Here is a 13970-nt window from a genome sequence, read left to right on the forward strand (position 1 = left end):
ATCTGTATTCACCAGGAGTTGGTGGGAGAAAGGAGGGGGATGGTTAATTTCTCCTTGTCTTAAGATCCAAGGGGTTTGGATCTGTATTCACCAGGGAATTGGTGAAAGGTTTCTCAAGGCTTCCCAGGGAAGGAAATTAGCTTTGGGAATGGTGGCAGCGGACCAGATCTAAGCTGGTAGTTAAGCTTAGAAGTCTTCATGCAGGCCCCCACATTTGTACCCTAAAGTTCAAAGTGGGGAAGCAGCCTTGACACATGCTGTAAAAAAAGTAGGAAGCGTTCAAAGGTCTGGACCTAATGGATGTAACTTCCACATTATCTTCCTAGCTATATGCATGAGAATCTAAAGTGTTAGCAAGCACATCTATAAGTCTACATACTTGCTCACTTAAGGACCTATTGAAAATCAGGCCCAGAATTGTAACTGAGTGCAGAGTGCCAAACATCCAAGCGTAATGAAATGCCCTCACGCCTGTCTCCTAAATGTTATATTTAGGGCTGTCAAGTGATTAAAAAAATTAATTGCAATTAATCATTCAATTAAAAAAATTAATTGTGATTAATCATGCGATTAATTGCACTGTTAAACAAGAATACCATTTATTTAAATATTTTTGGATGTTTTCTACATTTTCAAATATATTGATTTCAATTACAACACAAAATACAAAGTGTACAGTGCTCACTTTATATTTATTTTTTATTACAAATATTTGTACTGTAAAAAACAAAAGCAATAGTATTTTTCAATTCACCTAATACTAGTACTGTTGTGCAATCTCTTTATCATGAAAGTTGAAGTTACAAATGTAGAATTGTGTAAAAAAAAAAAAAACAACCCTGCATTTAAAAATAAAACAACGTTCAGCCAAATCGCTCAGACAAACAAGTTTGTTTACATTTGCAGGAGATAATGCTGTCCACTTCTTGTTCACAATGTTACCTGAAAGTGAGAACAGCCGTTCACTTGGCACTGTTGTAGCCGGCGTCGCAAGATATTTACATGCCAGATGCGCTACAGATTCATATGTCCCTTCATGCTTCAACCACCATTCCAGAGGACATATGTCCATGCTGATGACAGGTTCTGCTTGATAACAATCCAAAGCAGTGTGGACCGATGTATGTTCATTTTCATCCTCTGAGTCAGATGCCATCAGCAGAAGGTTGATTTTCCTTTTTGGTGGTTCGCATTCTGTAGTTTCCGCATTGGAGTGTTGCTCTTTTAAGACTTCTGAAAGCATGATCCGCACCTCATCCCTTTCAAATTTTGGAAGACACTTCAGATTCTTAAACCTTGGGTTGAAACCTGTGCGTTTTGTCAAACCTGCAGCGAAAGTGTTCTTAAAATGAACAATACCTGCTGAGTCATGTTCTGAGACTACTGTAACATGAAATATGTGGCAGAATGCGAGTAAAACAGGGCCAGAGACACACAATTCTCCCCCAAGGAGTTCAGTCACAAATTTAATTAACACATTACTTTTTTTAAATGAGCGTCATCAGCATGGAAGCATGTCCTCTGGAATGGTGGCCAAAGCATGAAGGGGCATACAAATGTTTAGCATATTTGGCACATAAATACCTTGTAATTCCAGCTACAAAAGTCCCATGCAAACACGTGTTCTCAGTGTCTGGTGACATTGTAAATAAGAAGTGGGCAGCATTATCTCCCATAAATGTAGACAAACTTGTTTGTCTTAGCGATTGGCTGAACAAGAAGTAGGACTGAGTGGACTTGTAGGCTCTAAAGTTTTGCATTGCTTTGTTTTTGAGTGCAGTTATGTAACAAAAAAAACCCGACATTGGTACGTTACACTTTAACAATAAAGAGATTGTGGTACAGTACTTGTATGAGGTGAACTGAAAATTACTATTTATTTTATCATTTTTACAGTGCAAATATTTGTCATCAAAAATAATATTAAGTGACCAGTGTACACTTTGTATTCTGTGTTGTAATTGAAATCCATGTATTTGAAAATGTAGAAAAACATCCGAAAATATTTAATAAATTTCAATTGGTATTCTATTGTTTAACAGTGCGATTAAAACTGATTAATTACGATTTTTTAAATCATGATTAATTTTGAGTTAATTGTGTGAGTTAACGCTGATTAAGCGACAGGCTGTTATATTTGCAGATGATAGTCACAGCTGGCTTTGAGTATCTGCAGCATGTGGTATCTTTATGTCCCATACTGTGTGCGAGTCATTCCTAAAATAAAATCTGCTTGTGTGCAAATGAATTGCTTAGTACCCGAGCTGCTTTTAATAGTTTATGATTTAAATGGCATAAATGACTTGATCGGGAAAGAGGGGCTCGGCTATGAGATAGCCCAAGAGGGGGCCCTGGCTCCTACCAGCAGCCCTTGGTCTCATGTAGTTTTGTCATTCACTTCGTGTGCTTAGGCTGCGTCTTCTTACATAAGAGGTGCTCAGCCACGGTACAGGAGCTGCACGAGGACAGTTTTCAGGGCTAGCCTTGCAGAGCCTGTTGCCCGCTGCCTACGTGTGCCAGCAGCTCCCTGTACATCAGGGACCAGACCACTCTCCCCAGTGAGCAGCAGCATCCGATACCCCCCTTCCCCGTCCTGTCCCCCCCCCCCCCTTTTCCTCGAGGCAGTGTGTGAGCTGCAGCAGCACCCGACACCCAAGCCCCGCCTCCCTCCCTACCTAGCAGCAGCAGCAGCCGCCGCCGCGGGAGGAGCGCACCATTTCTCCGCCGTGGGGAGGGGGCGGTAGATGCGTTAGCGTCTCCCAGTCCCCGCTCCCTCGCTTGTCGGGGTCCGTTCCCGAGGGAGGTGGTTGGGCTCGTGCTTCCTCCGGCTCTCTCACACGGGTAGGGTTGAACCAATTCTGTCGTTTTCCCCTCTCCCCCCCGCCCAAGAGATCGGAGGACTCGGCGACCCCTCCTGCCCGTGTTAATTGGTGTGGGCCGGGCTGGCGGGAGGCAGCGCGGCGGCCGCTGTGGGCTGGAGGAAGCGGGCTGCGGGGCCGCGCCAGGTAAGGGGGCGCGGGCGGCCGTTTCGCGGCGGCTCCCCGATCAGCTGGTGAGATGGAGGCGGATTTTCTGCTGCGCGCGCGGGGACGGGAGCAGCGCTGGCCTGGGGCAGCCGGAGAGGGAGTGCGGGGTGACTAGGGGAGGGCTGCGCGGAGGGGAGCGCGGAGGCGAAGTCGGGGAGGGGGCGCTGCGCATGGGAAGGGGCCTGCGCGCGAGGCGGGGTGGGGGGCTGCATGCATGGGCAGGGGGCGGACTGCGCGCCTGGGAAGGTGGGTGCGCGCACGGGCGGGGGGGGGGGGCTGCGCGCATTGGAAGGGAGGGGGCTCTGCGCGCACAGGGGAGGGGGCAGCCGGGATGCGGTGGGGAGTGGGTTTGTTTTCCTGGAAGCACCCCGCCCGCAGCCGCGGTGCGGGGCTGCCCTGAGGGGAGACACCGCTCCCTTGACTCGCCTTGTCCACCTCTGCAGCGGGATCTCGGGCGGTTGGGAGCGCCTCTGCCATTCGCCTCAGCTACAGCCGCCACATCGGTCGGAAAACATGAGCCGAGATTTCAAACCCGGAGACTTGATCTTTGCCAAGATGAAAGGTTATCCCCATTGGCCAGCCAGGGTAAGCCCCCCCTGCCGCCGCCTCCTCCTCTCACCTGCGCTCTCCCTACGTGTCCCTCCATCCTCATTTCAGTCCATCGCTCCATGGCAGATAAACGTTAGTCTTGGGGTGGGGTGGGGGATTGTGTGGTGCAGTTTTTGTTTCCCATCTTAAGGGGTGTGTATCTGTAGATGGATATAGCACATGAGCAAGTTTCCCTCATGTGGAGGGGCCGACCTGTTGGTGCTGCTGGAAGTAAGTCACACTCTGTGTTTTTACTCTGTGGTCCCGTCCCCCCGTCCCCTCCCGGGTTTTAAGCTTCTCTACTTGTAACATACATGGCAATATTTTCATCAGCTCTCATTAGTTCCTCTAGCTTTCTGTGACTTTTTTCCAAAGTCCAATGGGGAGATTTTCTGTGATACACCAACTTTTTAAATTGAGTTTACTGAGGGTACGTCTTCACTACCCACCGTATCGGCGGGTAGCAATCGATTTATCCGGGATCGATATATCGCGTCTCGTTAAGACGCGATATATCGATCCCTGAACGCACTCACCGTCGACTCCGGAACTCCACCAGAGCGAGCGGCGGTAGCGCAGTCGACAGGGGAGCCGCGGCCGTCAATCCTGCGCCGTGTGGACCCCAGGTAATTCGATCTAAGATACTTAGACTTCAGCTACGCTATTCGCGTAGCTGAAGTTGCGTATCTTAGATCGATTTCCCCCCCCCCCAGTGTAGACCAGCCCTGAGAGAGGGTGTTGAAGCAGCAAACATCTCTTAGTGAACTTCCTTCAGTGTTACATTCAGTCATTTAAAACTTTTTCTACATAGCATTTTTTGGGGGTGGAAAGAGTGCAGATATTTACAGACAAAACAAAGTATTCAATTTTTTACCATTTTATTGTGATCAAGTGGCACTGCATTGTTGTATTAAGTAGGTGACCCTCAAGTTAGACGTTAGTAATGAAGACTATAGTATCGTAGCGTAACAAGTTGTGGGAGTATTCAAGGGTCTGGACAACATCAAGTACTCCTCCCAAATAGCTGGGGCCTTATTTGACAAAAAAATACTGCTGTGAAGGTGTGTCTTATGCTCTGAAACCTGTAGGAGCAACAGTACCACTAAGTATTCTAAGCGGTGCGGGCGAGGGATGTGCTGGCCGCGGCTTCCCACCGCCCCCATTGGCCCGGGACGGCGAGCCGCCGCCAGTGGGGTCCGCGATCGGCCGAACCTGCCGCGTCAGCAGGTAAATAAACTGGCCCGGCCCGCCAGGGTGCTTACCCTGGCGAGCCACGTGCCAAACGTTGCCGACCCCTGCTTTAAAGCAATGGAAATTTCTGAGACTGCCGTACAGTACTTCAATTGGTGGTTTTGAGATTACAGATGAAAGATTAGTGTACAATTTATATTTATGCAGTGCTGGATTAAGAATTGTAAAAGATTTTTTTAGTGTCCTATCTCTCTCTTAAATGGAATGCATTGTGCTAGTGCAAGTCATCAGTTCAATGGGGTGAGAAGCATTGCTATGGTTGTGGAAGAGGTGGCAGTTGGAGGAGCAGATACTGCGTCTAAGGGAGCCAATACTACTTCTAACCATAGTGTGTACTTTTTTTTAAGCACACATTAATTTTGAAGTATATTGACATTTATTGAACTTTTTGTTATATAAGGCAGTGGTTCTCAAACTTTTTTTTTTGCGGACCACTTGAAAATTGCTGAGGGTCTCGGCGGACCACTTAATGATCTTTCCAAAAGTTGTTTGTACCGTTAGCTAACTATTGTAAAGCGCTTGGGATAAAAGTGCTATATTAAAAAAAACCTTAATAATAATTGTTTTTTTGTTCTACAAATAAAAGCACATAACTCATATTTTAATATCGGTAGTCTTACCTTTCTAATGCCTTGGATATGCCCTCTCTCCCCCGCTGCGGCAGCCCCCGAGCTGAGGCTGGGAAGGAGGGCTGTCTCTCGCCGCAACCCTGGAGCTGGGGAAAGTCACCTCTTTCTCTGGCCGCCACAGCCCTGCACATCCCAAATTCCCCCTCACCCCCTCTTCTCACCCCACTGGCCCCTCACACCTACCCCTATTCCCCCCAAGGCCACCACCTCACCTTACATGTGCGTCTTCTCCAGGGTCCAGGCACCTAATTAGTGGAGCCACGCCTGCATGGCTCCACTAATTAGGTGGGTGGCCCTTCATTCTCTTGCGTGCGGCCGCCCAGGCGCGCACCTTAGAGGGAACTATCCGTGGACCACCTGAAGGGAGCTCGGTCCGCGGACCACAGTTTGAGAACCTCTGATACAAGGATTGTTGACATCAATCTGAAAGTCACACTTGATATCTGCATTCTATTACATTGTAAGAAACATCTTTGAGATTTCTGTATGGTAAAAAATTTTCTATAGCATTGTGTATTTTCAGATTTAATGACATTTTTAAATGTCCCCCTACACTGTTTTTGGTTGTTACTAAATATTTTAGTTATCATAATGTAATTTTTTTCCCTTAGGTGGATGAAGTTCCTGATGGAGCAGTGAAACCGCCTACAAATAAAATGCCTATTTTCTTTTTTGGAACACATGAGACGTAAGTTCTTTAGATTAAAGAGCACATCACTTTCATTGCAGAATTTCTTAAAAGTAATTTCATGGCCTACCTGAATGTGAGGCATTCACAAATGATATTCAGAAATAGGCAAACTTTTCCTCACCTAAACTTTATCAAAAAGATAGGCAGCTTAAAAGAAGTCTACTTGGTCTTCACATCTACCATGAAATACCGAGGGGAGCTGTCGACTGTAATCATTCCATGAGATGTCCGGGAGCTGTTTTCCTAGTCAATAAAAACAGAGTTGTTATGACTTGAGTGACTGCCCCCCCCCTTTTTTTTCTTAAACTATAGCAGGGGTTCTCAAACTTCATTGCAATGTGACCCCCTTCTGACAACAAAAATTACTACAGGACCCCAGGAGGGGTAACTGAAGCCTGAGCCCGCCCAAGGCCTGCCTCCTCAGGCAGGAGAGCCAAAGCCCAAGCCCAAGGGCTTCAGCCCCAGGCAGGGGGCCTGTAACCTGAGACCTGTCGCCCAGGGCTGAAGCCCTTGGGCTTTGGACCCCGGGCCTCAGCAAGTCTAAGTCAGGCCAGCCCCGGCGTCCCCATTAAAATAGGGTCATGACCCACTTTGAGGTCCCAACCCACAGTTTGAGAATTGCTGAACTATAGTATTAATTTTGGTCTTGGCCATCCTCGTCCTTCATTTTGTTAGAAAAGAAAAGAAAATTGTAATTCTTAAATTATAGGATCTAAATAAACAAAAATGGCAGCAATCCCCACTGACTTGGTTTCCACTTTATACTCATTTAAAAAAAAAGTTAGAACTGTTATATTGTGTGCATATTTGGTTCATTTTATCCAATTCCTATCACTATCCTATCCTCCCTCACAGCTCTCTGCAGAATCAGGTTTGTTTACGCTTATTGTATCTTGTCTTAAATTTGATTGAAAGCTCTTCAGGGCAGGGACCATGTCTTCCTATGTGTGTGAGCTAAGTTCTATACAATGAAGCTTAACCCTTTTTGGTTTGTTATGGCACTACAGCAATATGAATAAGAATACCACCCATCTGTTCCTTCCCGCACTGATTAAATGCCATTCTTGATTCCACCACTTGCTGCTTTTCATTAGTATTCCAGAATGCACCTGCATATTGATTTTAGGGGCACAGATCACATGTAGAGCAGTAAGAAATCTACATGAGCCTACATAAATAACATTCAAAGATCTTGGGCAAAATTTTCAAAAGCCAAAGTTCCATTTTCAAATGTGATTTAGGCTCCTAACTTAGGCGCTTTTTAAAAAAATTACTGCTACAAAATTAAAATATGGTCAACCCTATGTTTGGTAGTATGGTAAATTCACTGTTACATTATTACAAATTTCTCATATGCTCTCATACCTTACACTGTTGCAGTGTGCAATATGTTTCCCCTGTCCCCACCATTTCTCTCCTTCTAACCTTTATTCCTAACCCAGTTCTTCATTCCTACTCCTGAACATTTAATTAGTGGCAAGTGCAACTCCGATACTGCTTGGTCTGTTTTCTTTCTTCTTATTGCATCTCTGCCTACATTATAGGCAGAGGACATTGAATAACCATCAGAAAGAGTAGACCCACCAGTATGGGAATATACTAATTATGGGGCCTATCTAATTTTTGTTTGACTTGAGCTATGTAACCTATATAGCAGTAGGTGGCAAATCAGGGGTTCACCATATAATAGTTGGAGTTAATAATTTTCTGTACATTTTCATTTGAATAATTTTATACACTTTGGCCTTGTGCATGCAGCATGCTGGCCCCTGTGCCTATGAAGAACCCCACAAGATATACCTTCAGAGTTTTCACAGGACTGCACTAATGTAATACATTGCTCTAAATTTTATAGAACTGAAGGCAGTCTACTTTCCAGGGCATCAAGCGTTAGCTTCTTCATGCAAAACAATCTTTCTGGAATATTATAAGGAGTGATTGTTTCCTGGCTCCAAAGCTCTCTTGTACACTTCTCTCTGGCCAGGACTGGGGAAGAAGAACCACACAAAGCCAGAAAAAACCCTCAAACAATTATTTCCCAACTTTTATGTAACCTAGTAGTGGTTTGCAGTTTACTAACCGTTAGTGTGAACTTGCATGATAATTTTCATGCAACTTTAGGTTTGAGTGTCTCCTGGTTTGCAGTGAATGGGAAGTGATTGTTGAAATTGTTAATGATCTTCTCTTCATTTGGATTCCTTCCCGTATAGCAATCTGATATAGTACCTTCAGAAGCAAAATAATAATAAACATATTGATATTCTTAGTTTCAGTTTTGTCCATCTCCGCTGGTGGAAATTTGTTAATATCTTTTTGTTGTATTAGCCCAAAAAAAAATTTGTGTGTGTGTGTGTGTGATTAGTCATAGGCAAAAGTTTCTGCTTAAAGAAATTCCATAAAATTAACACTTGAAACTTTTTGTGGACAGCATATGTACTGTTGGAGTAGGAAATATATAAGTCTGGTGTGCCCACAGTTGGAATACTGTGTCCAGTTCTGATGCCCACGATTCAAAGAGGATGTTGATAAATTGGAGGGATTCAGAGAAGAGCTATGAGAACAATTTAAAGGATAGAAAACGTGCCTTATCGTGATTGAGCTCCTCGACTCTATCTACTTAGCTTAATAAAGAGAAGGTTAAGGGGTGACTTGATTAATCTATAAGTATCTACATTGGGGAAAATATTTAATAATGGGCTCTTCAGTCTAGCAGAGAAAGGTATAACGATCCAATGGCTAGAAGTTGAAACTGGACAAATTCAGATTGGAAATAAGGTGTAAATTTTTAACAGAGTAATTAACCATTGGAACAATTTACAAGGATCATGTTGGATTCTCCATCACTGACAATTTTAAAATCAAGATTGGATATTCTAAAAAATACGCTGTAGGAATTATTTTCGTGAAGTTCTATGGCCTGTGTTGTACAAGCAATCAGACTAGATGATCACAGTCGTCCCTTCCGGCCTTGGAATCTATGAATGTAAAAGTCTCCTAAATGATCTGTAACTCTTCTTTTGTTACCTAGATCAGTGGTTCTCAAAGCCGGTCCGCCGCTTGTTCAGGGAAAGCCCCTGGCGGGGTTTGTTTACCTTCCGCGTCCGCAGGTTCGGCCGATCGCGGCTCCCAGTGGCGGCGGTTCGCCGCTCCGCCAGGGGCTTTCCCTGAACAAGCGGCGGACCAGCTTTGAGAACCACTGACCTAGATGAGTAGGACGTCCGTGTCAAAGAGATCTTGTTATAGATGGTGGAAAAGAGAGAAAGTGGAGCTTATTGGAATTTATGTATTGAACCACTGCTTCATAAATTTAAAAAAAAAAAATCGCCTTGTTTTAAGTGATTGTGTCTTGGGTTTATACTTTGAACTGAGCTGGTTGTAGGCACAAGTTTGAACATGAGGAAATATCACTGAGTTCTTAAATTGTGCTATTATCAACACATGCATTGGCACTATGAAATTCTAACATGGAAACCTAGGAATACAAAGAGAAGTTTACTGTGTCTTAGTGTCCTTTAGTGTGAAGTGAAATACCGGTATTAAGTACTTATTTTTAAATCTTATTCTCCCAGGTCCTGCTTGGAAAAAGGAACACTGTAGATACTGTGATTTTGATGTAACGGGAAAGGTACTAAAAGGAAAAGGAGATGTAGTTGTGCATCTGAAGCACTAATAATGCCCTTTATATTTGATGTCTACTTCTGAAGAGGCCACTTCTAATGCCCTTTGTATTTGCTGGTTAACTCTGAGAAGGCCAGTTCTTAGAGATGACAAAAAGCTACATGACTGACAAAAAATATTTTAAAACAACAAATATGGGGAGGTAGATAGTGAGGAAATACTGATTCTTTTTGGTCTCTCCAGCAAAAAAAATCCAAAAAACTGCTGCTTACTCTCTCTCTCTCTCTCTCTCTCTCTCTCTCTCTCTCTCTCTCTCTCTCTCTCTCTCTCTATATATATATATATATATATATATATTTTTTAACATTCAGCTGCTAATTAAGGAAATCACTATTGGTTTGGGTAAAATCTATGAGTAAGTATTTCTGGATATCTAAAGTAGAAAAGTTTACTGACTGGATGGAATATAGTACATCAGATAACGTGTATCTTTTTATAGCCCCATACTCTGACTTTTCTGAGCTACTATCATTTAAAAGTAAAAATGCTTTTCACACTTTTTAAAAGTATAATGATCTTGCAACCTGTTTTTTCATTTTGATTTTCCTAGATAAGCTTCCTATTCTGCAGATGTATAATGAACTAAAGGCACAGGTGTTGAGAACATATTTTCTTTAAGTATTTTAAGTTAGCACAAATTAAAATCTCTTCCTGTGCCTGTATGTACTGAAAAGAGGGTTATACTAGTGCAAAATGCATACAAACAGTGGAAACTGCATTTGGATTGTCTGTGTAATATAATTAAGGCAACTACAACAGAATACACTGAAAGCAGTATGTGCATCTTAAATATCACAAGTCTTTAATTACATTTTCTTAGAGCAGAAACTTCTTATTGTTGCAAGATAGTTTCCTTAGTATAGGAGATTATGGCTTCAGGCTATCTCAAGACATTTTCAAGAATTAAGGACTCTTCCCTCTGTTTCCTTTTTTTTCTTATTCTTTACTTCCCTACTGCTTCCATCACTTCAAATACTTAAGTACTGAGTTTGGTTTCTACATATCTAGTGTGTCTGTCTGTGTGTGAGTCTCTCTCTCTCTCATATGGCAATATTAAGAATTTAAAATGAATTGTTGGAGTAGAAAAATTTACCTGTTAATTTTTCCTTTTTCACTTCTTACAGGGCATTTTTGGGACCAAAGGACATATTCCCATATTCTGAAAATAAAGATAAATACGGTAAACCAAATAAAAGAAAAGGCTTTAATGAAGGATTATGGGAAATTGACAACAACCCCAAAGTAAAATTCTCTCATCAACAGGTCAGTGATCTTTGTATGCATTGCTAACAAACTTGTAAGCATTATTGGTGTTCTAATCTAATCTGGTCAAATACCTTGCATTGTCCTGCTGTTGTGAAAAAGTAGAGTGATAGCTCAGATGACATGGATGGGATAAATTATGGCTCAGTTTCATTCAATTGCAGGTCAGACTGACAGTAGTGTTATAGTTTAGAATTGGCCTTTAAGGTTTTCAGTAATAAGTAAGAGTGAGGAAATTTTTTGGTATGATCAGTGATGTCGGTTTACTATGGCAAATTTTAGAAGAAGTCTTGGTAATGGTTTCATGGGTATTGCAGAAATCATTATGTTGAACAAGTTTTCTAGTGATTGTTTTCAGGGTAACATTGCAGGTCTCAGTTTCTAAATTTATTAATTTTTAAGAATTAAGCTTCATGGTATCTTCACTGATCTGATGGAACCTTAGCTTACTGGCCTTTCCATTTACATAATTCAATTTGTATGCCCAAGCACTTTTGCTCTACAGATATTATCTTAACATTTCAACAAGTGATCTCTTGGCACATATTTTCCTTTACCTTATTATCTTGTGCTGTCCTCCTGCTCCAGTGGCTGGGAGCAATGTGGCATCTCCCTCTTATCCCTGCCTCTATCTTCCAAAAGCCATCACATAAGCCTACTGACACAGTCCCTTGTATGTGTCAGAGATTCCTCATCTCTTGGCCGCCTGTACAAACGTCTGCTGTCCAAATTGTGACTAGACTGGGATTGGAAGCCCACGCAGGGTTACTTTATATCCAGATATATCACTTGTAAGCTGTGAGGAGCAGGCACCATCTTCTGTTTGTGTAGACAGTGCTTAGGACAATGAAGCCTGAGCCATAATTGGAACCCCTAGGTACTATTGTGAAACAATTTTCAAACAAGCAAGCAGGGAAGCACCAGCTTGCCACTTCCTACATCAGGAAGCCCTGCATGTGTGGGAGTGGGCTCTGCCCCACAAGACATCTCTTGATTCTATATGTCTATCAAGGAAGAATAACATGATTGCAGATAGATTGGGAGTCTGGCCTTTGATAATGCCAAACCAGGAACTCTCCCTGACATTGTCTCCTGACCAGAGGTATGGTGACTTGGAGCAAGTGGAACATTTTCCTAGCATCTCAAAAAACCTTCCTGAAAGGCCTACAGTTCCAAATGGAAAGACCTGAAGTTTGGTGCAGTCGGGACATATGGACTCCTTTACTTGTCCTGTACGAAAGCTGCTATACGCATCTTCCTGAGTATGTCTTAAAGAATGAGTGCATCCGGGTACATTTTGATAGCTGTTTTAGCCTTTAATGAACTGGTCCAAGGTCAGCCCCTGTCTTTGTAGGCCTTTACCATCTGGATTACATGGGGCTAGATGCTCTTAATCACTCCTTCCCACCCCCACCCCCCAAATTAGTTAATTAAAAAACTCTTTTTATCATGGGATATTGTGATGCTTCCTGGAGGTACCCAGGTTGTGAGGCACCTCACTACCACCTCCCCTTAATGTGAAGTAGCCTTGTCTGTGCCTGACATGGGTCAGTCCCTGACTCCACTATTCATGGGCAACACAAGCACTCCCCTCAGTCTGCGCAGGCTCCTCTGTCCTTCTGCAGGCTAGCAATAGCCAAACTCTAACCTCTGAGCATCCAGCCCCTGTTTCATTGTACGCTCCCAATATTCACAGATACACTGTTCCCAAAGAAGTTATACACTCCAGCTTACTAGATTAGCCTCTGATCACCGCTCCATTTAATACACAGAACTTAGATGTGTTTGATATAGTAAAAACAAAAGTTGATTTAAAAAAGAGGGAAGATTCAAATGATAGTAAATAGAAATATAGGGAACAAATGATTACATATACAATACAATTATAATATGCATTCTAGTACTTAGACTTTAATAATTTCATGTCTTATAAAGCAAAGTTCATCCCACAGATCTTTCAGCCAGGTCTGGCTGTGATCCTTTTTTCCTTAGGTGAAACACACTGCCAGCTTGTCTCCTAGATCAGTGGTTCTCAAAGCCGGTCCGCCGCTTGTTCAGGGAAAGCCCCTGGCGGGCGGACCGGTTTGTTTACCTGCTGAGTCCGCAGGTTCGGCTGATCGCGGCTCCCACTGGCCGCGGTTTGCTGCTCCAGGCCAATGGGGGCTTCGGGAAGCGGCGGCCAGCACATCCCTTGGCCCGCACCGCTTCCCGCAGCCCCCATTGGCCTGGAGCGGTGAACCGCGGCCAGTGGGAGCCACGATCGGCCGAACCTGTGGACGTGGCAGGTAAACAAACCAACCCGGCCCGCCAGGGGCTTTCCCTGAACAAGCGGCAGACCAGCTTTGAGAACCACTGCCCTAGATAAAGAATACTGTCTCTCTCTTTGCAACCTGTGATATATCAAAATAGTCCTTTGATCAGTCTTCATAAACTGGACAGCCTCCTGCAGTGTATTCCTTCCTGTAGATTTTTCAGTCTCTTGTTGATTTCACATTTCCATTGTAGACATTTACAAAGCTGCCATGTTGTCCTTCACATTTTCACAAAGCACTCTTGCTTGGATTCAGCCTCCAGGAGGGAATTCTGTGTTGATCTCTCCATACTCCAGAACTCATTTGCAAGATGGAGGAGGCTGGATTCTTTCACTCTACAAAAAGAGAGGTTTTTTACTTCAGGATGTGCTCATTATTTATTGATCAATTTCTGCATGTTGTTGTTTCTCTGGTTCTGGGCTCATTCCGCTGGATGGCATGCTGTGCATGATGAGCTTACAGAGGTACCTTGGATCTGTTCATCTATATATGCTTCTCTGCTAACACTTGGTATTGGCTTAGTTGCATCGCA

General features: G+C 43.4%; 1 protein-coding gene across 1 annotated transcript in view; it reads left to right on the forward strand.

Annotated features, from left to right (window-relative positions):
* Window positions 1-2982: 2982 nt before the first annotated feature.
* Window positions 2983-13970, forward strand: part of PSIP1 (PC4 and SRSF1 interacting protein 1) — a 60752-nt gene continuing 49764 nt past the window's right edge. Inside the window, exons 1-4 of the mRNA XM_065406056.1 lie at window positions 2983-3005; window positions 3470-3611; window positions 6106-6182; window positions 10988-11126. Coding sequence (XP_065262128.1) covers window positions 3540-3611; window positions 6106-6182; window positions 10988-11126 — 288 coding nt within the window. The 5' untranslated portion in view covers window positions 2983-3005; window positions 3470-3539. The remainder of the gene's footprint in view (window positions 3006-3469; window positions 3612-6105; window positions 6183-10987; window positions 11127-13970) is intronic.

Source organism: Emys orbicularis, chromosome 6 (genome assembly GCF_028017835.1).
Source record: "Emys orbicularis isolate rEmyOrb1 chromosome 6, rEmyOrb1.hap1, whole genome shotgun sequence".
Taxonomy (NCBI): Eukaryota; Metazoa; Chordata; order Testudines; family Emydidae; genus Emys; species Emys orbicularis.